Source organism: Ranitomeya imitator, chromosome 5, assembly GCF_032444005.1.
Source record: "Ranitomeya imitator isolate aRanImi1 chromosome 5, aRanImi1.pri, whole genome shotgun sequence".
Lineage (NCBI taxonomy): Eukaryota > Metazoa > Chordata > Amphibia > Anura > Dendrobatidae > Ranitomeya > Ranitomeya imitator.
This window is the reverse complement of record NC_091286.1, coordinates 441,877,068-441,904,432: the sequence shown is the minus strand read 5'-3', so window position 1 is coordinate 441,904,432 and position 27,365 is coordinate 441,877,068. Positions and strand designations below refer to the sequence as shown.

General features: G+C 44.1%; 1 protein-coding gene across 1 annotated transcript in view; it reads left to right on the top strand.

Annotated features, from left to right (window-relative positions):
* LOC138638125 (probable cation-transporting ATPase 13A4) overlaps positions 1-27,365 on the top strand; it is a 234,021-nt gene that overhangs the window by 139,265 nt on the left and 67,391 nt on the right. The window contains exon 19 of the mRNA XM_069727154.1: positions 525-688. Within this exon, the coding sequence (XP_069583255.1) occupies positions 525-688 (164 nt within the window). The remainder of the gene's footprint in view (positions 1-524; positions 689-27,365) is intronic.

Below are 27,365 nucleotides of genomic sequence, written 5' to 3'. Positions count from 1 at the left end.
TGCAAGAATTGTGAAGGTGATATCAAAGAAGGGTTCCTATATTAACATTTAACTTGGCTTGTTAGGATGTTTTGGAGTTAAATAGCTTTTTTATTCAGTGAATGTGACCTCCTAATGCTGCAAATTCAACAAATGAGCATGTTTAGTTCTTTAAAATATATCAAATGTTTAGAAATTCTACTGTGCCCAATAATTTGGAACAATGTATTTTGAGTTTTTATACATTTAGGAGATTCTAAAGTTATCATTGGGAGATTTCTTCAATAAAATTCGATGTACACTCTAACGGGTGATGACTTTTATTAGACTGACTGTCATTTGCACCGACCATTTAGGAAAATCCGAGAAAAATATAGTTTGCATGATAATTTGGAACATGGTGTAGAACTAAAAAATAAGATCAGTTTATGTCCTCTGGATTGCATTCAAACCATGTTCTTTTGGCTTAACGATTACAGCACATCAGCAGATACAGAGAAAGGAGCAAGCAGTACATTCTATTTACTTGCAGTTGCTTTTCTTAGGTGACAACCTCCAGACTGCTTGTACTATTGGGAAAGCTTCAGGCATGATTCCTCCAGGGAATGAGTTGATTGTTATAGAAGCCAGTGCTCCAGAAGGAAGTTCTCCTGCATCAATTACTTGGGGAAGTAGTGAGAAGATCCAAGACAAGAGTAATGCTCCACAGGTATGGCCCAGTATTTTACATCATCTTATTCGTGTACCAATGAAGTCCAAAAGTCTTCTCACAGAACTGACAACATTTATAATTGTGAGTCATTCCTACTGAAAGATACTAAGTTGTTTTCTTTAAATCTAATGTCAGTCAAATTTGGATAGAGACCTTGGGTTTACCAAAGCATCTTAATCTGAAGATTTTAAGTATTTAAAGGTCAACTTGTATATAAGTCATTTATGACATAGCCTTAAAGGCAATCTGTCACCCCCTGAATGCTTTTAAGCTATTACTATGGGCACACAGGTAAGAGAATTGTTAAATCAGTCTTGCCTGTATGCCTCATAGCTGTGGTGTAGATGTTGAGAAATTTCCTTTTAATCTTTATGTTAATTATTAGTGATGAACGAGCACTAAAATGATCGGGTACTCATTGCTCGGGTCGAGCAAATTGGAATACTCGGGTACTCGCCTGAGTAACAAGCTCAATATAAGTCTATGGGAAACCCGAGTATTTTTACCGCAATTCCCTCCTGGGGTCCTTTTAAGGTCTAAAAAACATCAAAAAATGATGCAAACACTGCTCAAATGACACAGGAACATCATGGGGATCGCCCCTGGAAGCATTTGTTACATCTAGGTCACAGCTGTAAGCAATGTTGTCAGAGTTTCACAACATTTTTACAAGTGCGCCAACAAACATACAATAACGTAACCAAAATGGATTTTTCTGGGAAATATGTTAAGGTACATCCTTTCCAGGCTAATGACTTGTATATAAGGCAATATAATTTACCCCAGACCAAAACGTTCCTCCACCACTTGGGCTATGTTCACATGCAACGTTTTTGATGCTTTTTTCAACTTTAACATTGCTTTCAACCAATACAAGAGCATTCACTGGGAAATATTGTAACATGTAACAACCCTAGCTGGCCATGTGGTGTGTGACACATAAGCAGATCCATCTTGTTTCGTTTATGAAGAAGGGACTCTTAAAGTAATCAAACCAATTCATCACATGCTGTTGATTTTTTCATTCTGCCTCCCAAATATCGTAGTAAGGCTTGGCGTAAATTTATCCTGCGCTCGGTGTTTCTGTGTAAATCTCTGAAACACGTGATTTAGACAGAACCTCTGGCTAAAGATTCCCTATAATAAGGCAAATGGAGGCACTGTGGACGTTGTCTGACCTGTGATCTGGCGGTATCCTTTTTTTTTTTTTTAGGATTGCATAAAAGTTTCGTCATCACAGGTTTGTGCACTTCCAAAAAAAAGCAAACCGCGGAACAGAGGTCAGACCGAGTCCAGAGTAACTCTGCTGCCTCAATATAGTGAATGGATCCATCAGGGTTTTTATCTGAATCACATTAAGGCCCCTTCACATTAAGCGACGCTGCAGCGATACCGACAACGATCCGGATCGCTGCAGCGTCGCTGTTTGGTCGCTGGAGAGCTGTCACACAGACCGCTCTCCAGCGACCAACGATGCCGGTAACCAGGGTAAACATCGGGTAACTAAGCGCAGGGCCGCGCTTAGTAACCCGATGTTTACCCTGGTTACCATCCTAAAAGTAAAAAAAAACAAACAGTACATACTTACCTACAGCCGTCTGTCCTCCAGCGCTGTGCTCTGCTCTCCTCCTGTACTGGCTGTGAGCGTCGGTCAGCCGGAAAGCAGAGCGGTGACGTCACCGCTCTGCTTTCCGGCAACTGTGCTCACACAGACAGTACAGGAGGAGTGCAGAGCACAGCGCTGGAGGACAGACGGCTGTAGGTAAGTATGTACTGTTTGTTTTTTTTTACTTTTAGGATGGTAACCAGGGTAAACATCGGGTGACTAAGCGCGGCCCTGCGCTTAGTTACCCGATGTTTACCCTGGTTACCAGTAAAGACATCGCTGGATCGGTGTCACACACGCCGATCCAGCGATGTCAGCAGGGAGTCCAGCGACCAAATAAAGTTCTGGACTTTATTCAGCGACCAACGATCTCCCAGCAGGGGCCTGATCGTTGGTCGCTGTCACACATAACGATTTTATTAACGATATCGTTGCTACGTCACAAAAAGCAACGATATCGTTAACAATATCGTTATGTGTGAAGGTACCTTTACTCGGAGTTCTAGATGGAAACCCCAAAGTAAGTGGTCAGCGAACAGTGCCGGGTAACTGTGATCCCAAATGTTATGTAAAATTTTCCCAATGAAAGCTTCCACTCAATCCACATAAAAGAGCGTCCCCACTCTGATCTGTAATCTGTTAACGGAAATATAGGGATCTTCCACATTACTGGTGTTGCAGTGCCCAGGGGGGGAACTAAATGTTATAGGTGCCAGGGCTGGCCAATAGTAAATAAATTAGGAATGTCACAGGTGGCATTTTGGCATGCTAGACCTATGTCCTTCACACTGAGCCCTTACAGCCTCTTAGTGTGTGTGCGCAGTTTCAAAGATCAATGCTGACAAGGGTATTAACGTAATCAAAAGGCAAGTCTTAACTGTATTCCCTTCAAAATACATAGTCCATAACGATGATATCACAGTCTCTTATACAAGCTTGAAATTTTAGGTAGCAAGAGAGATGGTCATAGTGATATCTTCCCAGTTAATGGCTTAACCCGTTTACCCCCAAGGGTGGTTTGCAGGTTAATGACCGGGCCAATTTTTACAATTCTGACCACTGTCCCTTTATGAGGACATAACTCTGGAATACTTCAATAGATCCTGGTGATTCTGACATTGTTTTCTCTGGACATATTGTACTTCATGATATTTGCAAAATTTCTTTGATGTTACTTGCATTTATCTGTGAAAAAAAACAGAAATTTGGCGAAATGTTTGAAAATTTTGCAATTTTCCAACTTTGAATTTTCATTCCCTTAAATCACAAAGATATGTTACACAAAATACTTAATAAGTAACATTTCCCACATGTGTACTTTACATCAGCCCAATTTTGTAACCAAACATTTTATTGTTAGGGAGTTATAAGGTTTAAAAATTGACCAGCAATTTCTCATTTTTACAACACCATTTATTTTTAGGGACCACATCTCATTTGAAGTCATTTTGAGGGGTCTATATGATAGAAAATACCCAAGTGTGACACCATTCTAAAAACTGCACCCCTCAAGGTGCTCAAAACCACATTCAAAAAGTTTATTAACCCTTTAGGTGTTTCACAGGAATTTTTGGAATGTTTTTACAAAAATGAACATTTAACTTTTTTTCCCAATTTTTTTTTACTTCAGCTGCAATTTGTTTTATTTTACCAAGGGTAACAGGATAAATTGGACCCCAAAAGTTGTTGTACAGTTTGTCCTGAGTATGCCGATACCCCGTATGTGGGACTAAACCACTGTTTGGGACACATGGCAGAGCTCGGAAGGGAAGAATCGCCATTAGACTTTTCAATGCAAAATTGGCTGAAATTGAGATAGGACTCCATGTTGCATTTGGAAAGCCCCTGATGTGCCTAAACATTGAAACCCCCCACAAGGGACACCATTTTGGAAGGTAGACTGCCAAAGGAACTTATCTAGATGGGTGGTGAGCACTTTGAACCCCAAGTGCTTAACAGAAGTTTATAATATAGAGCCGTAAAAACAATTTTTTATTGTCCCAAGGGTAACAGGAAAAATTGGACTCCAAAAGTTGTTGTGCAATTTGTCCTGAGTACCCTAATACCCCATATGTGAAGGAAAACAACTGTTTGGGCGCATGGCAGAGCTCGGAAGGGAAGGAGCACTGTTTGAGTTTTTCAACGCAGAATTGGCTGGAATTGAGATCAGACACTATGTCACGTTTGGAGAGCCCCTGATGTGCCTAAACAGTGGAAAACCCCCACAAGTGACCACATTTTGGAAACTAGACTACCTAAGGAACTTATCTAGATGTGTGGTGTGCACTTTGAACCCCCAATTGTTTCACTAAAGTTTATAATATAGAGCCATGAAAATTAAAACATAATTTTTTTCCCCAAAAATGATCTCTTCACTCCCAATTTTTTATTTTCCAAAGGGTATCCGTTGAAATTGGACCCAAAAGTTTTTGTGCAGTTTGTCCTGAGTATGCTGACACCCCATATGTGGGGAGAACCACTGATTGGGCGCAAGTCGGGGCTCGGAAGGGAAGAAGTGGCGTTTTGGAATGCAGACTTTGATGGAATGGTCTGCGGGCATCACGTTGCGTTTGCAGAGCCCCTGATGTACCTAAACAGTAAAAACTACCCACAAGTGACCCCATATTTGAAACTAGACCCCCAAGGAACTTATTTAGATGTGTTGTGAGAACTTTGAACCCCCAACACACCGCCAACCCTAATCCCAACCCTAACCACACCCCTAACCCCAGCACACCCTGAACCCTAACTATAACCCTAACCACACCCCTAACCTGAACACACCCCTAACCCTAACACACTCCTAAGCCAAACATACCCCTAACCCTAATTACAACCACAAATGTAATCCAAACCCTAACCCTAACTCTAGCCCCATCCCTAATCCTAGCTTTAGCCCCATCCCTAATCCGAACTTTAGCCCCAACCCTAATATTAGTCCCAACCCTAACCCTAACTTTAGCCCCAACCCTAACCCTAACCCTAACGGGAAAATGGAAATAAATACTTTTTATTTTATTATTTTTCCTTAACTAAGGCGGTGATAAAGGGGGGTTTGATTTACTATTTATAGCGGGGGTTTATAGCGGGTTTTTATGTTTGGCAGCTGTCACACGCTAAAAGACGCTTTTTTATTGCAAAAAATAGTTTGCGTCACCACATTTTGAGAGCTAGAATTTTTCCATGTTTTGGTCCACAGAGTTATGTGAGGTCTTGTTTTTTGAAGGACGATTTCATGATTTTATTGGTACCATTTTCGGGCACATAACATTTTTAGATCGCTTTTTATTCCGATTTTTGTTAGGAGGAATGAACAAAAACCAGCAATTCATGAATTTCTTTTGGGGGGCATTTATGCCGATCTGCGTTTTGTAAAATTGATAAAGCAGTTTTATTCTTCGGGTCAGTACAATTACAGCGATGCCTCATTTATATTTTTTTATGTTTTGGTGCTTTTATACAATAAAAACTATTTTATATAAAAAATAATTATTTTTGCATCGCTTTATTCTGAGGGCTATAACTTTTTTTTTTCCGCTGATGACGCTGTATTGCAGCTTGCTTTCTGCTGGACAAGATGATGTTTTCAGCAGTACCATGTTTATTTATTTCAGTCTCTTTGATCTCGTTATTCTACTTTTTGTTCGGAGGTATGATGATAAAACATTGCTTTTTGCCTCGTTTTATATTTATTTTTGTATGGTGTTCACTGAAGGGGTTAACTAGTGGGACAGTTTTATATGTCGAGTCATTATGGACGCAGCGATACTAAATATGTGTACTTTTTTATTTACATAAAGAAATGTATTTATTGGAACAATATTTATTTTTATTTTTTTCTTTAAGAATTTAAAAAAAAATATTTTTGCACGGTGTATTTTTTTAAAAACTTTTTTACATTGTGCCAGGGTGGAACAATCTGACAGGCAGTGCATGAGGCTTGCTGGCAGGACCCGGAAGGACCCCTGTGGCCATCTTGGATCTGGGGCCTGCAGGGAGGAGGAGAACGGAGGAGACCCTCGGAACAATGTGATCACATCGCGTTGGTCTGAGGATCTCAGGGAAGTACCCAGGGAGCCCCATCCCTGCACGATGCTTCCCTATGCCACCGAAATGCTGCAATCATGTTTGATCGCAGTGTTCCGGGTATTATTGTGCCGGGAGTGGTCCGTGACCACTCCTGGCACATAGTGCCGGATGTCAGTTGTGATAATTAGCTGACATCTGGCCGAGATCGGCCGCACTCCCCCCCGTGAGCGCAGCTGATCGCATATGACATACTATCCCATCAGTGGTCATACGGGCCCAGGCAACCTCGATGGGATAGTATGTCAGATGTCAGAAAGGGGTTAAATAAAGTGAACGGCTGACTGCCGGTTATATACCAGGTTACTATCTTAATTCACACAGTCCTTCAGTTATATTACAACCAAGGATGGACCTGCACAGTTTGGTTCACTGTGAATATAGTGTTTACTACTTACTAACGATAAAGTCCTGATATGGTTCCCTGTTGCAGGGTGTACAGAAGAAGATACAGTAGAACATGAGGCACTCACGCTGGCAGAACCATTAGGCCAGCGTCACACTGGCATTTAAAACGGCCGAGTGCAATGCGATAAAAAATCGCATTGCACTCGGACCAATGTTACCATATGGGGCAGCTCCCAGCAGCCGACTTTTTGTCGGCCGTTTTTCTCGGTGCGAGACAATCGCAGCATGCTGCGATTGTCTCGCACTGAGGAAAACTCTCGGCTCACTCGCACCCATATAAGCCTATGGGTGCGAGTGAGACAGCGCACACCACTCGGATGTGCGTTGTAAGCGGACCCCAGCAATGGAGGAGATGGAGAAATTCATTTCTCCGCCTCCTCTGCAGCTGTGCTCCGATCCTCCCTGTGCGAGAGAATCGGAGCACAGACGCATGACACTCGGCTCCTGCTCTGCTGCGAGCAGGAGCCGAGGGTCATTAGCATATCGCATCCGATGTTCTCGCATCGGATGCAATATGCCAGTGTGACGCCGGCCTTAAAGGCATAGAGTGTAGCAGAAGAGCCCTAGTACAGCTCTATCTCTTCTGTCTCTATGAAGATTGAAATTTAAGATGCCCTCCTGGCATAGGCTGTTGCAGTTTCCTGGCCGATTGAAGATTAAGGGAAGCGGGACCTAGGCTAATGGCAGAGCAGTCTAAGGCCGGTGTCACACGTCAGTGGCTCCGGTACGTGAGGTCACAGTTTTCTCACGTACCGGAGACACTGACTCATGTAGACACATTGAAATCAATGTGTCACTGCACATGTCAGCGTGTTTTCATGGACCGTGTGTCCGTGTGCAAAACACGGAGACATGTCAGTGTTCGTGGTAGCGCACGGATTACACGGACCCATTAAAGTCAATGGGTCCGTGTAAAATACGTACCGCACACGGACACTGTCCATGTGCAGTCCGTGTGCCGTGCAGGAGACAGCGCTACTGTAAGCGCTGTCCCCCCATGTGGTGCTGAAGCTGCCATTCATATCTTCTTTCCAGCAGCGTTCGCTGGCTAGAAGATATGAAAAATCCTTTTTTTTTGTTTTTTTCCGTTTTTAAAATAAAGATCCCTGTCCCCACCCCCTGTGCGCCCCCCGCTGTTACTAAAATACTCACCCGGCTCCCTCGCAGTGTCCTGTCCTCGCAGCACCTTCTCCTGTATGAGCAGTCACATGGGGCCACCCATTACAGTCATGAATATGCGGCTCCACCTCTGTGCGGGGGGGCGCACAGGGGGTGGGAGGGGGGTGGGGACAGGGATCTTTATTTTAAACACGGAAAAAAACAAAAAAAAAAAGATTTTTCATATCTTCTAGCCAGCAAACGCTGCTGGCAAGAAGATATGAATGGCGGCTTCAGCAACAGATGCAGGGGACAGCGCTTACTTGTAGCGCTGTCTCCTGCACGGTCCGTGTGGTACCCAGTTGGCACATGGGCGGCACACGGCTGCCGCACATGTGCCACACTGATGTTCACGGTAAGCACACGGACACACGGACATGGATAATTCTGGTACCGATTTTTCCGGTACCGGAATTATCTGGACGTGTGAGACTGACCTAAGAAGTAGACTTCTCCTCACGTCACTCTTCACAGGAAGGAGAGGAACTCCTCCCTGACTTTTCCCTCTGCAGCTTCTAGAGGTTTCTGCAGGAAACCAAGCTGAGAGTGTCATGTGACCAAACTCTTGCACCTTTACACTTTGGATAGTACATGGCAGTATAAGTCAATTTATCGAATAAACCACATAACAGGACATAGGTTTTTGGTAACCATCTGACAAGTACAGTTAGGGCCAGAAATATTTGGACAGTGACACAAGTTTTGTTATTTTAGCTGTTTACAAAAACATGTTCAGAAATACAATTATATATATAATATGGGCTGAAAGTGCACACTCCCAGCTGCAATATGATAGTTTCCACATCCAAATCGGAGAAAGGGTTTAGGAATCATAGCTCTGTAATGCATAGCGTCCTCTTTTTCAAGGGACCAAAAGTAATTGGACAATGGACTCTAAGGGCTGCAATTAACTCTGAAGGCGTCTCCCTCGTTAACCTGTAATCAATGAAGTAGTTAAAAGGTCAGGGGTGGATTCCAGGTGTGTGGTTTTGCATTTGGAAGCTGTTGCTGTGAGCAGACAACATGCGGTCAAAGGAACTCTCAATTGAGGTGAAGCAGAACATCCTGAGGCTGAAAAAAAAGAAAAAATCCATCAGAGAGATAGCAGACATGCTTGGAGTAGCAAAATCAACAGTTGGGTACATTCTGAGAAAAAAGGAATTGACTGGTGAGCTTGGGAACTCAAAAAGGCCTGGGCGTCCACGGATGACAACAGTGGTGGATGATCGCCGCATACTTAATTTGGTGAAGAAGAACCCGTTCACAACATCAACTGAAGTCCAGAACACTCTCCATGAAGTAGGTGTATCTGTCTCTAAGTCAACAGTAAAGAGAAGACTCCATGACAGTAAATACAAAGGGTTCACATCTAGATGCAAACCATTCATCAATACCAAAAATAGACAGGCCAGAGTTAAATTTGCAGAAAAACACCTCAAGAAGCCAGCTCAGTTCTGGAAAAGTATTCTATGGACAGATGAGACAAAGATCAACCTGTACCAGAATGATGGGAAGAAAAAAGTTTGGAGAAGAAAGGGAACGGCACATGATCCAAGGCACACCACATCCTCTGTAAAACATGGTGGAGGCAACGTGATGGCATGGGCATGCATGGCTTTCAATGGCACTGGGTCACTTGTGTTTATTGATGACATAAGAGCAGACAAGAGTAGCCGGATGAATTCTGAAGTGTACTGGGATATACTTTCAGCCCAGATTCAGCCAAATGCTGCAAAGTTGATTGGACGGCGCTTCATAGTACAGATGGACAATGACCCCAAGCATACAGGTCCTTCTCAAAAAATTAGCATATAATGTTAAATTTCATTATTTACCATAATGTAATGATTACAATTAAACTTTCATATATTATAGATTCATTATCCACCAACTGAAATTTGTCAGGTCTTTTATTGTTTTAATACTGATGATTTTGGCATACAACTCCTGATAACCCAAAAAACCTGTCTCAATAAATTAGCATATCAAGAAAAGGTTCTCTAATCGACCTATTACCCTAATCTTCTGAATCAACTAATTAACTCTAAACACATGCAAAAGATACCTGAGGCTTTTATAAACTCCCTGCCTGGTTCATTACTCAAAACCCCCATCATGGGTAAGACTAGCGACCTGACAGATGTCAAGAAGGCCATCATTGACACCCTCAAGCAAGAGGGTAAGACCCAGAAAGAAATTTCTCAACAAATAGGCTGTTCCCAGAGTGCTGTATCAAGGCACCTCAATGGTAAGTCTGTTGGAAGGAAACAATGTGGCAGAAAACGCTGTACAACGAGAAGAGGAGACCGGACCCTGAGGAAGATTGTGGAGAAGGACCGATTCCAGACCTTGGGGAACCTGAGGAAGCAGTGGACTGAGTCTGGTGTGGAAACATCCAGAGCCACCGTGCACAGGCGTGTGCAGGAAATGGGCTACAGGTGCCGCATTCCCCAGGTAAAGCCACTTTTGAGCTACAGAGAAGCAGCACTGGACTGTTGCTAAGTGGTCCCAAGTACTTTTTTCTGATGAAAGCAAATTTTGCATGTCATTCGGAAATCAAGGTGCCAGAGTCTGGAGGAAGACTGGGGAGAAGGAAATGCCAAAATGCCTGAAGTCCAGTGTCAAGTACCCACAGTCAGTGATGGTGTGGGGTGCCATGTCAGCTGCTGGTGTTGATCCACTGTGTTTCATCAAGGGCAGGGTCAATGCAGCTAGCTATCAGGAGATTTTGGAGCACTTCATGCTTCCATCGGCTGAAATGCTTTATGGAGATGAAGATTTCATTTTTCAGCACGACCTGGCACCTGCTCACAGTGCCAAAACCACTGGTAAATGGTTTACTGACCATGGTATTACTGTGCTCAATTGGCCTGCCAACTCTCCTGACCTGAACCCCATAGAGAATCTGTGGGATATTGTGAAGAGAAAGTTGAGAGACGCAAGACCCAACACTCTGGATGAGCTCAAGGCCGCTATTGAAGCATCCTGGGCCTCCATAACATCTCAGCAGTGTCACAGGCTGATTGCCTCCATGCCACGCCGCATTGAAGCAGTCATTTCTGCCAAAGGATTCCCGACCAAGTATTGAGTGCATAACTGAACATTATTATTTGTTGGTTTTTTTGTTTGTTATTAAAAAACACTTTTATTTGATTGGATGGGTGAAATATGCTAATTTATTGAGACAGGTTTTTTGGGTTATCAGGAGTTGTATGCCAAAATCATCAGTATTAACCCCTTCATGACCGGGGGATTTTTCGTTTTTCCGTGTTCGTTTTTCGCTCCCCTCCTTCCCAGAGCCATAACTTTTTTATTTTTCCGTCAATTTGGCCATGTGAGGGCTTATTTTTTGCGGGACGAGTTGTACTTTTGAACGACATCATTGGTTTTAGCATGTCGTGTACTAGAAAACGGGAAAAAAATTCCAAGTGCGGTGAAATTGCTAAAAAAGTGCAATCCCACATTGGTTTTTTGTTTGGCTTTTTTGCTAGGTTCACTAAATGCTAAAAATGACCTGCCATTATGATTCTCCAGGTCATTACGAGTTCATAGACACCAAACATGACTAGGTTATTTTTTATCTAAGTGGTGAAAAAAAATTCCAAACTTTGCTAAAAAAAAAAAAAAAAAAATTGCGCCATTTTCCGATACTCGTAGCGTCTCCATTTTTCGTGATCTGGGGTCGGTTGAGGGCTTATTTTTTGCGTGCCGAGATGACGTTTTTAATGATAGCATTTCGGTGCAGATACGTTCTTTTGATCGCCCGTTATTGCATTTTAATGCAATGTTGCGGCGACCAAAAAAACGTAATTCTGGCGTTTCGAGTTTTTTCCCGCTACACTGTTTAGCGATCAGGTTAATACTTTTTTTTATTTGATAGATCGGGCAATTCTGAGCGCGGCGATACCAAATATGCGTAGATTTGATATTTTTTTTATTGATTTATTTTGATTGGGGCGAAAGGGGGGTGATTTAAACTTTTATGTTTTTTTTATTTTTTTCACATTTTTTTAAACTTTTTTTTTTAACTTTTGCCATGCTTCAATAGCCTCCATGGGAGGCTAGAAGCAGGCACAGCACGATCGGCTCTGCTACATAGCAGCGATCTGCTGATCGCTGCTATGTAGCAGAATTGCACGTGTGCTGTGAGCGCCGACCACAGGGTGGCGCTCACAGCGACGGGCAATCAGTAACCTCTATGGCTACAATGGAGACGCATCGCCGACCCCAGGACATGTGACGGGGGTCGGCGATGACGTCATTTCCGGCCGCCCGGCCGGAAGCGGTAGTTAAATGCCGCTGTCTGCGTTTGACAGCGGCATTTAACTAGTTAATAGGTGCGGGCAGATCGCGATTCTGCCCGCGCCTATTACGGGCACATGTCAGCTGTTCAAAACAGCTGACATGTGCCGGCTTTGGTGCGGGCTCACCGCGGAGCCCTGCATCAAAGCAGGGGAGCCGGCATCGGACGGTATAGTACGTCCGATGCCGGTAAGGGGTTAAAACAATAAAAGACCTGACAAATTTCAGTTGGTGGATAATGAATCTATAATATATGAAAGTTTAATTGTAATCATTACATTATGGTAAATAATGAAATTTAACACTATATGCTAATTTTTTGAGAAGGACCTGTACATCCAAAGCTACCCAGGAGTTCATGAGTGCCAAAAAGTGGAACATTCTGCAATGGCCAAGTCAATCTCCAGATCTAAACCCAATTGAGCATGCATTTCACTTGCTCAAATCCAGACTTAAGACAGAAAGACCCACAAACAAGCAAGACCTGAAGGCTGCGGCTGTAAAGGCCTGGCAAAGCATTAAGAAGGAGGAAACCCAGCGTTTGGTGATGTCCATGGGTTCCAGACTTAAGGCAGTGATTGCCTCCAAAGGATTTGCAACAAAATATTGAAAATAAAAATATTTTGTTTGGGTTATGTTTATTTGTCCAATTACTTTTGACCTCATAAAATGTGGAGTGTTTATAAAGAAATGTGTACAATTCCTACATTTTCTATCAGATATTTTTGTTCAACCCTTCAAATTAAACGTTACAATCTGCACTTGGATTTTGTTGTAGAGGTTTCATTTCAAATCCAATGTGGTGGCATGCAGAGCCCAACTCGCGAAAATTGTGTCACTGTCCAAATATTTCTGGCCCTAACTGTATATTTTACAACATATAGGAGGGATACTACAGTAGCACAAAGGCTCTGGAAAAGCTCCTCACTCTCCAAAAGAAATTCAGAAAATTCTTTGCTCTCGAATCCAAATGCCCCCCTCTCTTCTGAACTCCAGTGTGCCTAAGCCACATTTAGCGCCCACATGTTTGGCATTTCTGTAGTGATAAGAGCCTGCCTAACTTCCAGGTGCGTGTCTCCAGAAGCATGAGCTGGGCATAATGTACTGGTCACTACAACGGCAGTTTGCAATTTTCACTCAGCAACATCCACTGCTGCTTGTTTCTAGAAAATGCCCATGGAGTCAAAATCGTCACTACATCTGTAGATAAATTCCCAAAGGGTTATAATTTCCAAAATGGGGTCCAGTGAGTGGGGATTCTGATTTTCCGCACTTAGGGGCTCTTTTTGTATTGAATCCACAAATTAGTCTAGGAAAATCTGCACTCCAGGAGGCAAATTGCGCTCTGTCTCTCCCGAGTCACTCCTTATGGCAAAGTAGTACTGTACAGTCACATATGGGATATTTCTACAATCAGCAGAAATTGTGGAACAAATTTTGATGCCATTTTTACCCATTTCCCGGTGTGAAAATGTAAAACCTGGGGTTAACGCACAATCTTGGTGGTAAAAATGTACATTATTTTTTCTTCACTGCCCAATGTTATAAAATTCTGTGACACACCGGTGGTGTCAATGTAATCACTGTACCCCTAGATGAATTCATTGAGAGGTTTAATTGGTAAAATAAGGTAATTTTGGGGGGATTCTGCTGCTCTGGCACCTCAGGAGCTCTGTCAATGTAACATGGCACCCTCAAACAAGTGCAGCAAAATTTGCACTGTAATGTAGTGCTATTTCACTTCTGATCTTTGCACAGTGCCTCAGAAGTAGAAATAATTGCACAATCAACTTTTGCCCTTGTGAAAATACAAAATTTGCGACTAAAATAGATTTTTTGGGGAAAAATTTGATTATTTTTACAGCTTAATGTTATAAACTTCTGTGAAGCACCTGGGGGTTCAAGGTGATCAATACAAATCTAGATAAGGTCCCAAAGGGGTCTAGTTTCCAAAATGTTGTCACTTGTGGGGGGTTTCCACTTTTAGGCACATCAGGGGCTCTTCAAATACGACATGGCATCTGCTAATTATTCCATCAAATTTTGCATTCAAAAAGTCAAATGGCGCTACTTCCCTTCCAAGCCCTGTCGTGCGCCTAAACAGTAGTATTCCCTCACATACGGGGTATTGGCGTACTCAGGAGAAATTTCACAACAAATTGTACTGAGCAATTTCTCCTTTCACCCTTATGTAAATGCAAAATTTGGAGCTAAAAAGATTTATTTGGGAAAATGTGATTTTTTTTTTTTTCTTCCATGGCTCTACATTATAAACTTCTGTGAAACACCTGTGGGTTCAAGGTGCTCAGTACACATCTAGATAAGGTCCCAAAGGGTTTCCAAAATGGTGTTATTTGTTCGTAGTTATCACTGTTTAGGCACATCAGGGGCTCTCCAAACGCGACATGGCAACCACTAATTATTCCAGCATATTTAACATTGAAAAAGTCAAATGGCGCTCCTTCCCTTCCAAGCCTTGCCGTGTTCCCAAACAGTAGATTTCTCTCACATATGGGGTATCGGCATGCTCAGGAGAAATTGCACAACAAAATGTATGGTCCATTTTCTCATTTTACCCATGCGAATGTAAAAAAAAATAGAGCAAAAAAGGGGAGAAGCCAGCGCAGCCTAAGGTTAAGACGCAATACATAAAGTGCAAATGCACATATTAATTTCTAACTGTATTTTCAAAATGAGACATTTAGCAAACAATTGATCAATTCTTTGAGCCACCCCGCCTCTTCACGGCAATCTCATATTGGGGCAGTCCTACACTACGTTTTTTGTATTCGCTGTGCCATAAAGGCCTCCTAAATGAACTAAAAGCAAGACCACATTAAAAGCATGCTGTACCTGAAGCATTCTCCCCCTTTTTTGCTCTGTTATTGGTAAGTGGCTGACCACCACTGTTGCCGTGCGCCGCGCCTGGTTATGTGCGCCATTCTTTCTGTGTCTCAGTGATTGATAGGCTGATGTACACACACACAGCAGCCCTGCCCTGCCTCAGGCTTTGTTTAATTATGCACCTGTGCCTCAGCCTGTCTCACTCTTCATCTGTGGTTCTGGATGGGCAGTGTGGAGGTTGGATCCGAAATGTCTGTCTGGACCTTGTCAACCTTTATCCTCGCTTGCCCACTCTGACGCCATGGGGGTGACTCAGTTATGCTCCAGGTACAGCATGCTTTTAATGTGGTCTTTCTTTTAGTTCATTTAGGAGGCCTTTATGGCACAGCGAATATAAAAAACGTAGTGTAGGACTGCCCCAATATGAGATTGCCGTGAAGAGGCGGGGTGGCTCAAATAATTGATCAATTGTTTGCTAAATGTCTCATTTTGAAAATACAGTTAGAAATTAATATGTGCACTTGCACTTTATGTATTGCGTCTTAACCTTAGGCTGCGCTGGCTTCTCCCCCTTTTTTGCTCTAAAAAAAAATAGATCTAAAGCAAAATTTTTGTGAATGAAGAGTAAATGTTTATCTTTTCCTTCCACATTCCAAAAATTCTTGTGAAGCACTTGAAGGGTTAATAAACTTCTTGAATGTGGTTTTGAGTACCTTGAGGGGTGCAGTTTTAGAATGGTGTCATTTTGGGGTATTTTCTGTCATATAGGCCCCTCAAAGTCACTTCAAGTGTGAGGTGGACCCTAAAAAAATGGTTAAGCAAATGTTGTTGTAAAAATGAGAAATCGCTGGTCAATTTTAACCCTTATAAATTCCTAACAAAAATAAATTATGTTTTTCAAAATTGTGCTGATGTAAAGTAGACATTCGGGAAATGTTATTTATTAACCATTTTGTGCGAAATCACTCTCTTATTTAAGGGCATAGAAATGAAAAGTTTGAAAATTGCGAAATTTTCAAAATTTTCATCAAATTTCTGTTTTTTCACAAGTAAATGCAAGTTAAAGCGAAGAAATTTTATGACTGTCATATAGTGTTGAGCGATACCTTCCGATATCGGGAAATATCGGATCGGATTGTATCGGACCGATACCCAAAAAATATCGGATATCACCGATTCAGATACCGGAAACCAATGCAAGTTAATGGGACACAAATATCGGAATGAAACCCTTTCTTTCCTTGTAGGTTAAAAAAGATCTGCGGTTTTGCTGTGAGAAACGCTGCAGATCGGGAGGGGGGAAGAGTTCGTGGGTGGAGGATGGGCGGGGCGTGGGCGGAGACTGTGTGTGCGTGGGGAAGATGTGCGTGTCTGTGTGCGGCGATTGCGATGGTCTGCGGGGCTGCTGGGGGTTTGCGGCGGGCTGTGGGGGGTCTGTGTCGGGATGTGGGGGGTCTGTGCTGGGCTGTCAGGGGTCTGCAGCAGGCTGTGGGGGGTCTGTGCCAGGCTGTGGGGGGTATGCGCCGGGCTGTTGGGTGGTCTGTGGCGGGCTGTGGGGGGTCTGTGCCGGGCTGTGGGGGGTCTGTGCCGGGCTGTCGGGGGTCTATGGCGGGCTGTGGGGAGTGTTATGATCAGGTGGCCTTGGAGCAGCATGAAATGACCTTTGCTAGAGCAGTGGTAACTTTACTGACCGCAATCCCAGATCCTATCACCGCAACTAGAAGTAGCCATGGGGTGTGCCTAACCAGACCTAGACACCTCGACACAGCCTAAGGACTAAATATCCCTAAAGATGGAAATAGGAAAACTCTCTTGCCTCAGAGTAGACCCCCAAAGGATAGGTAGCCCCCCACAAATAATGACTGTGAGTAGGAGAGGAAAAGACATACGCAGACAGAAAACAGGGATAAGCAAAGGAGGCCACTTCTACCTAGATAGGAAAGGATAGTACAGGATACTATGCGGTCAGCATAAAACACTACAAAATATCCACAGCTGAAAAATACAAAAACTCCACCACCTAACTAAAGATGTGGAGAGTATATCTGCAACTAGACTGAGAAAAACATCAGGCACAGTCTAGCAGGAACAAAATAGAAACAAGATAAGCACAGAAAATAAACACAGCAGTGTGTCTAAAAAAATGAAGAAAACACTTATCTTAGCTGAATTGGCAGCAAACAGGAGGGGACAGGCAGAGGACGAACACTTCCAAAGGAACATTGACTACTGGCAAGGACTAATGAGTCCTGCACAGCTAAATACCCCAGTCCAAATTGCAATTAGCAGAAACACCTGTCCAAGACTGCTGCTCAGGAATAACTGCATTACCATCAACAACCACCGGAGGGAGCCCAAGAGCAGAATTCACAACAGGGGAGTCTGCGGCGGGCTGTCGGGGGTCTGTGCTGGGCTGTCGGGGGTCTGCGGCGGACTGTCGGGGGTCCTTGGGGTGTGTGCACATGCAGGCATCGTCCGATGGGACTACAAGTCCCATCGGGCTATCCCTGCTACAGGGACAGTGATTGACACATTAGCCAATGATGGGACAGTAGTAGTCCCATCATCCGGCTAATGTGTTGAATGTAAAAAAAACATGAACATACAACAGAACATACAACATATAACATATGACAGAACATGCAACATATAACATATGACAGTACATAAAACATACAACAGAACATACAACATATGACAGAACATACAACATATGACAGTACAACAACATATCACAGTACATACAACATACAACAGAACATACAACATATGACAGAACAAAGAGCATATGACAGTACATACAACATATGACAGTACATACAACATATAACATATGACAGTACATACAACATACAACATATGACAGTATATAAAACATATGACAGTACATACAACATACAACGTATGACAGAACATACAACATATGACAGTACATACAATATACAACAGTACATGCAACATATAACATGACAGTACATATAACACACAACATATGACAGTACATACAACATACAACATATGACAGAACATACAGCATATGACAGAACATATGACAGTACAAAAAACATATAACATATGACAGTACATACAACATACAACATATGACAGTACATACAACATACAACATATGAAAATACATGCAACATACAACATATGACAGTACATACAACATACAACATATGACAGTACATACAACATATGACAGTACATACAACATACATACTACATACATATAGCCATACAATACATACATACAGTACATTCATACAATACATACATATAACATTCAGTACATATAACATAGATTACATACTCACCATTGCTTGTCACTTTATTGCCCGAAGCTAGTATCATTTGTAAAAAAATATTAAAATAACAAACAATATACTCCCTGATCCGCAGAAATCCACGAGTGTCCCACGACGATCTCCCATGGAGAGCAGCAGCATCAGCTGATGTGACTGCTCTCTAGGGGCTCCAGGAATACAATGACAGCACTGTATTCCTCCGCCACTGTAAAAAATAGTCCCTAGTCTCACTTTTGGCACTGCTGTGTGAGAAAGTTGCCACGCAGCAAATGCAATAAAGTGAGACCAGTGAACTACAGTAACCTCTCAGTGATGCACTAGCCTGGGATGGGCCATGGGTATTACCCCCTTCCCAGGCTACAAATATTGGCCCCCAGCCGTCGACTTTCCCCCTCTGGTGCAGAAAATTGCGTGGGAGCCAACACCATTTTTTCCTGTTTTTTTTCTTTGTGTTCATTAATAAACATCGGCCTATCTATGGATATATCTATCTATCTATCTATCTATCTATCTATCTATCTATCTATCTATCAATCTATCTATATCTATACATATATATATCTATAGATATATAGATGTTTCCATCCATATATCTATCTGGCTAATCAGGTTTTTGCCGTCAGGCACAATCCAGCGAGTTTTGAAAAAAAAGATCCGTTTTTTTTTCTGCTGGATCCGTTTTTTCTCATAGGGTTGTATTAGTGCCGGATTGCGCCTGATGGCCACATGTTTCATCTGTTTTTTGCCGGATCCAACAAAAACCAGGACATATGCGATTTGCACACTTAGTCATGTACCGACGAGCTCCTCTCCCTAATGCTCTCAATATTCAGTGAAAATCTGAGAGAAGCAGAAGAGAAGCTCGTTGTCACAGGACCATACGTATGAAAATCACATATGAGTGAAGTGTCCAATGATGAGTACTGGAACCTGCAGAGCTGAATTCTGACATTGCAGGCTTCTGAATTCTCACAACTAATGCACTGCACACTTTTAGGATTCTCCCTTGCCGGTGGACAGTCATATCAGCACAAGCATGTGATTTGTTTACTTCTGACCATATTCCGACTAGACGTGCTCGGTCTCGCTTAGTTCATTTTCATTGAGTGAGGCCACACATATCTAGTCAGCACGTGACCGCACATATGTAAAATCGCCAGCACAAAAGAATCCTGACAGTGTGCAGGGCACACTGTGGGAACTCAGAAGTCTGCAGTCACAGAGAATGACTGCAGACTCATCACAAACCTGGACATCCCCTTTAATGCTCCTTACATAAATAAAAACATGAGAGTTAGTTAGTATCACAAATAACATTTACATCCAGGTACCTTATAGATGATGTCGTCTCTGGAGTCGTTCTCCTTTTCTTCATCTTGTCCAGATCCCATGATGAGTTTTCTCATCCACAGCCATCTCTGCAGACTTCTATCTTTTCCGCTCTTTTGCAGAAAATCTCCACATGATGCCCTTAAAGATACAAGTGTCATTACAATGCTCCTGAATGAATAACTGCCCCTCACTATATTGTCTGCACAAAATATGACCCCCACACTGTCCCTCTTATGGTAAATGCTCTTCACACTGACCTCTCTGTTATGACCTGGTGGTTAGGAGCACCAGGAATGACCTGATGGTTAAACTCACAGGACAAGCTCTGGGAAGTGGGAACTTTGCTGACCGCAATCCCTAATCCTATCACACAAACTAGAAATAGCCGTGGAGCGTACCTAACAGGCCTAGACGCCTCGGCACAGCCTAAGAACTAGCCAGCCCTAGAGATAGAAAATAAAGCCTACCTTGCCTCAGAGAAATTTCCCCAAAGGAAAAGGCAGCCCCCCACAAATATTAACTGTGAGTTAAGATGAAAGTCACAAACACAGAAATGAAACAGGTTTAGCAAAGGGAGGCCAGACTAACTAAATAGACAGAGGATAGGAAAGGTATCTTTGCGGTCAGCACAAAAACTACAAAAGACCACGCAGAGTGTGCAAAAAGACCCCCGCACCGACTCACGGTGCGGAGGCGCCACCCTGCATCCCAGAGCTTCCAGCTAGCAAGACAAAATCATGAAAGCAAGCTGGACTAGAAAACCATGAACAGAAAATAACAAACGGGGACTTAGCTTCTTGCAGGAAGAGACAGGTCTCCAGAAAGATCCAAGAACGAACTGAACCAGCACAGGAACATTGACAGCTGGCATGGAGTAACGATCTGAGTGGAGTTAAATAGAGCAGCCAACCAAAGGATAAACCACGTCACCTGTGTAAGGAACCTCAGAAGCAGCAGCTTCACTCACAGCCACCAGAGGGAGCCCATGGACAGAACTCGCCGAAGTACCATTCACGATCACAGGAGGGAGTTCAACAACAGAAATCACAACACCTCTCCTTTCCATACCGGCCCCTCTTCACACTGTCCTCTCACACTGTGTCCCCCATATAGAGCCCAGTATTAATACTGTACTCTCATCACACTCCCCCTCCTTGGTATACTTTCCTCTCCTGGCTGTGCCCTTACACTGTCCCCCCTTGCTACGCCCACTACTAAGTTTCTATTCTGTGCCCACTCACATTTCTCCCCCATACTGTCTCCCCACACTATTCCCCTCCCTCCTCATACTGTCTCCTTTGACTTCCCTCCTGTTCACCAAACTGTCTCCTCATATATTTACCCCAGCACTTTCTATACTGCCTTCTCACCTGACTCCCTATACTGTGTCTGCACACATCCCATCACCCTCACTCCCCGTACTCTGTCCACATACATTTTTCACATCGCTACTCATACTGTCTGCACCCATCCCTCATACTGTTTCCTCAGATATGCCCCCCATTCTCCTGTACTGTTTCTTTATACATGCCCCCAATTCCCCAGTACTGTTTCCTCATACATGCCCCCCATTCTCCTGTACTGTTTCCTCATATATGGCCATTATTTTCTTCTACCCCACCCCATCATTGCTCTCTTCACCACCTCCATCATTGCCTTCTCCGCCACCACTATGATTGCTTTCTCCCCCATCACCCCATAATTTCCCATTCCACCACCTCCATCATTTCCTCCTTTGCCTTTTCCACCATATCCATCATTTTCTCTTCCCCCCACCATCCCCATCTTTGCCCTTTCCACCACCATCATCATTATCCTTTCCGCCGCCATCACCATACTTGCCCATTCTACCACATCCATCATTTTCTCCCCCTCCAATATCATCAGTGTGCTTTCCACCACCTCCATCCTTGTCCATTCTACCACCTCCATCATTTCTTCCCCCCCTCATTATTGCCCTTTCCACCAACTCCATGATTTCCTCCTCCCCCCCATCTTTGCATTCTCCCCCCACCACCATCATTGCCCATTCCAATTTCCACCTCCATCATTGCCTCCCCCCACCTTCATCATTGCCCATTTCACCTCCATCATTGCCCATTCCACCACATCCATCATTTCCTCCTCCCCCTCCATCCCAATTATTGCACTCTCCCTGTCAGCCCCATCATTGCCCTCGCCTCTCCTCCTCGTACACACACACAAAACCATTTACGTCTCTGCACATTCACCCACAGCGCTAAGCATGCACGCACAAACACACACACACACATATTGCGTACAGTATAATGGCCACACCTAGTTACTCCTACACACGCAGCTGAGCTCCGTACACCTTGCACACACGGCTCCGCTCCGTACAACTCGTACACACGCGGCTCTGCTACGTACACCTTGTACACACGCGGCTCTGCTCTGTACACCTCGTACACACGCGGCTCCGCTTCATACACCTCATAGACACACACAACTCCGCTCCATACACCTTGCACACACGGCTCCGCTCCGTACACCTTGCACACACCCAGTTCTGTTATGAAAGGCAATTCAGTATCACAATGGACATGGAGGTCAGAGCACACACAGTGATCTGACAATAACCCAAAATAACAGAACGAGCTCTGAGACGTGGGAACTCTGCAGACCGCAATCCCTGATCCTCTCCAAACACAACTAGAGGCAGCCGTGGATTGCGCCTAACGCTCCCTATGCAACTCGACACAGCCTGAGAAACTAACTAGCCTGAAGATAGAAAAATAAGCCTACCTTGCCTCAGAGAAATACCCCAAAGGAAAAGGCAGCCCCCCACATATAATGACTGAGTAAGATGAAAAGACAAACGTAGGGATGAAATAGATTCAGCAAAGTGAGGCCCGATATTCTAGACAGAACGAGGATAGGAAAGATAACTTTGCGGTCTACACAAAACCCTAAAGAAAACCACGCAAAGGGGGCAAAAAGACCCTCCGTACCGAACTAACGGCACGGAGGTACACCCTTTGCGTCCCAGAGCTTCCAGCAAAACAAATAGACAAGCTGGACAGAAAAAATAGCAACAAATAGCAAAGAAGCACTTAGCTATGCAGAGCAGCAGGCCACAGGAATGATCCAGAGAAACACAAGTCCAACACTGGAACATTGACAGGAAGCATGAATCAAAGCATTAGGTGGGGTTAAGTAGAGAAGCACCTAACGACCTCACCAGATTACCTGAGGGAGGAAACTCAGAAGCAGCAGTACCAGTTTCCTCCACAAACGGAAGCTCCCAGAGAGAATCAGCCGAAGTACCACTTGTGACCACAGGAGGGAGCTCTGCCACAGAATTCACAACACAGTTCCGGTCCGTACACCTCGTACACACACGGCTCCGCTTCGTACACCTCATACACACATGGCTCCACTCCATACACCTTACACACACGGCTCCGCTCCGTACACCTTGTACACACACGGCTCTGCTCCATACACCTTGCACACACGGATCCGCTCTGTACACCTCGTACACACACGGCTCCACTCCATACACTTTGCACACACCCAGTTCCGCTCTGCACACCTCATACACACACGGCTCCGCTCCATACACCTTGCACACACCCAGTTCTGCTCTGTACACCTCGTCCACACACGGCTCCGCTCCATACACCTTGCACACACCCAGTTCCGCTCCGTACACCTCATACACACACGGCTCTGCTCCGTACACCTCGTACACACATGGCTCCGCTCCATACACCTTACATACATGGCTCCGCTCTATACACCTACTACACACACGGCTCTGCTACATCCACACAAACCACTCCTGACCCCACACAAAAGCTTACCCTCGTCCAGCACCGAGCACTATGACAACCAGCAGAGTCCTGCACTATATGGAGGCCCTTGATCATGTGACTCCTGATTCCTCCCCTCCTGTGACCTCATCACAGGTCCTGTGCGCACAGAGCTGCGGCAGCAATAGCTTTGGTGTGCGGCTCTCTGCGGTGGAGGGGCTCCGCTGCAGGACAAGTGCAGTCCCACCCGAGCCTCCTTCGACCGCCGCATCATCAGACAGCCCGCTGGTGCCCCCCTGTCGGCTGCGCCCAGGGCACATGCCCCTGCTGCCCCCCGGATACGCCACTGCCCCTATAGAACAGTTACATCGGGTGATGTCACTGCTCTATAGGACCTCCAGTGACACACTGACAGGAGACAATGGCTCCTGCAGTGCATCACTGAGAGGTTACTGTAGTTCACTGGTCTCACTTTATGGCAAGTGCTGCGTGGGAACTTTGTCACACAGCAGTGCCAAAAGTGAGACTGAGGACTATTTTGTACAGTGGCGGAGGCATACAGTGCAGAAGGATACCTTCCTCCCGTCATTGTATTCCTGGAGCCCCTAGAGAGCGGTCGCATCAGCTGATGCTGCTGCTCTCCACGGGAGATCGTTGTGGGACACTCTTGGATTTCTGCGGATCAGGGAGTATATTGTTTGTTTGTTATTTTAATATTTTTTACAGGTGACACTTGCTTCAGGGATCAAAGTGACAAGTGATGGTGAGTATGTACTCTATGAAATATGTACTGTATGTCTATATGTATGTATTGTATGTTGTATGCATGTAGTATGTTGTATGTATGTTGTATGTAGTATGTTGTATGTATGTTGTATGTAGTATGTAGTATGTATGTATGTAGTATGTATGTTGTATGTAGTGTGTATGTAGTATGTATGTGGTATGTATGTAGTATGTATGTAGTATGTTGTATGTATGTAGTTTGTTGTACGTAGTATGTATGTATTATGTATGTAGTATGTTGTATGTATATAGTAAGTATGTAGTATGTATGTTGCATGTAAGTTGTATTTAGTATGCATGTAGTATGTATGTAGTATATATGTAGTATGTATGAAGTATGTTGTATGTATGTAACATGTAGTATGTTGTATGTATGTAGTATGTATGTATGTATGTAGTATGTATGTAGTATGTAGTATGTAATATGTATGTACAGTAGTATGTATGTGGTATATTGTAGTGTGTATGTAGTATGTTGTATGTATGTAGTATGTTGTAAGTAGTATGCATGTTTGTGGGTTTTTTTTACATTCAACACATTGACTAATGTGTCAATCACTGTCATTGTAGCAGGCACTGGGACTATCAGACGATGCCTGCACACAGACACAAAACCCCCTGAGATGCCCGCACAGACCACCGAGAGGCCTGCACAGACCCCCGGCAGGCCCACACAAACCCACGGCAGGCCCGCAAAGACCCCAAAGAGGCCCGCACAGACCCCCAACAGCCCGCACAGACCCCCGAGAGGCCCGCACAGTTCCCGCCTACGCACACAGACATGCAGTCTCCGCCCACACACCGCTCACACTCCGTTATAGTGCATCATGACATAATTTCAGGAGCCAATCACAGCCATGCCATTAGTTAACATGCCTAACATGCATAACAGGATGTGCCCACACTTCTTAGGATTCCTCATTGGCTGAATAAAATCAAACTGGCTCATTGCATTATGGGAACTTCCAATTCCGGTATTCGATATTCTAAAAGTATCGGAACTCCGATACCGTGAATATCGGCCGATACCCGATATTGCAGCATTGGAATGCTCAACACTACTGTCATATAGTACAATATGTCACAAGAAAAAATTCTCAGAATCAACGGGATCTGTTGAAGCGTTCCAGAGTTATGACCTCATAAAGTGTCAATAGTCAGACTTGTAAAATATTGCCTGGTGACGAAGGTGAAAACAGGCTTTGGGGTGAAGGGGTTAAAGTATTATAAACTGCAGTTGGTCGCTATGACATTTTTAGTGTATGAAAATGCAACCCACTATTATAGTTGGGAGAAGACAAATCCACAATGTGTAGACTTTATTGGTTTCTAAGGGTCCTTTTCACAGATTTCTGCCCATAAAGATCATCGATCAATGATTATGTAATTTAAATGTTATTTTGTACAATCTGATGCAATCTGTATGGGGACAATTATTATTACAATTGTTCGCTCACCAGATAGCATATAGTTGGGAGCAGATCCCCTGTTTAAATAGGGAGATTTGTTGTTGATGATGATTGTTTTGAAGGTTATATGAAAGATATGATCAGCCAGTGAACAAGTAGATTTGCATTTGCTGTTTTTTTGGTGATGTTTTCATTTGAGCCAATAATCAGAACCAGAGTTGTTACAAACATTCGTCAGGGTCGATTTTTGACCAATATAAAAATGTTTTAGGCCTTATTCAGATGTTACCATCATCCTCTCGTGTCTCACGTTTTTCCTCAGAGCTTGCAAGCTTGCGTGCAGGGCCCTCATTCCTCTTGGTGTCTGTGTTTATTGTTATGCTGTAATGTCTATTGTCTGTATAAGTCCCCTCTATAATGTAAAGTGCTGCGGAATATGTTGAAGCTATATAAATAAAAATTATTATTATTATTAGATGTCTGTGAATCATGTACATGTTCTATTAGTGATTTTTCCAGATAGACCACATACCCATTAAAGTCTATGGTACTTTTCACATGTCTGTGACCACAAAAATACAAGGCAAAATGTTTGCTATTTTTAATCCAAGTCACAGATCAAAATTACACATGCACATCTATGGGTCCATAAAAATCACAGACAGAATGTGATGTCTGTGCTTAACATTGTCAGGTCCGCCATCAGGGCATTACTACCCGTACTACTGTATTGGGCCCGGTGAGCAGAAGCAAAAAGGGGGTCCAGAACACACTGGCAGCCCACTCCTCTTTGCTTCGGGTGGGCCCCCCCACTTTGCTTCTGCTTACCGTGCCCCAGGGACATTTTGTTCAAGGCTGCCGCACGCCAGATGCATAACAACACAGTGTTGTTAATGTATCTGGTGGACTGAAATGGGCACTGTACCTTTAAGCTGCACCCGGCCCGGGTGCATCCTGTTCCTGACATCCTGTGACACGATGTGTGCACTTCATCATTCCAGAGCAGAGCAGCGTGTGGCATGCCACGTGTATTTTCGGCTGACAGGCTGAGGTGGCGGGCAGGGGAAAGTGAGGAGACTGCATCCGGAGAGAAGAGTTTTCGGGTGGCTGCATCTGGTAGTGTGTGTCTGATGAGGGAAGGCTAATGGTGACTGGGGGTCTGATCCAACTGGGCCCAGGGGAAGGCTAGTGGGGACTGTGGGTCTGCATCCAACAGGCCCCAGGTGGAGGCTAGTGAGAGGATCGGGGGTCTGCGTCCTACAGGGCCCAGTGGGAGGCTAGTGAGGGAACTATGAGTCTGCATCCCACAGGATGAGGGGAGGCTGCTGAGGGGAGGTTAGTGAAGGGAGGCTGCTGATTGGAGTGAGGGGAGGCTGCTGAGTGGATTGAGGGAAGGCTACTGAGTGGAGAGAGGGGAGGCTAGTGAGGGGAGACTGCTGAGGGGAGGTTAGTGAAGGGAGGCTGCTAAGTAGATAGAGGGGAGGGTAGTGAGGGGAGGCTGCTGAGTGTAGTAAGGGGAGGATAGTGAGGGGAGGCTACTGATTGGAGTGAAGGGAAGCTATTTAGGGGAGGCTGCTGAGTGGAGAGAGTAGAGGCTACTGATTGAAGTGAGGGGAGGCTATTGATTGGAGGCTACTGAAGAGTGAGGGAGTCTAGTGA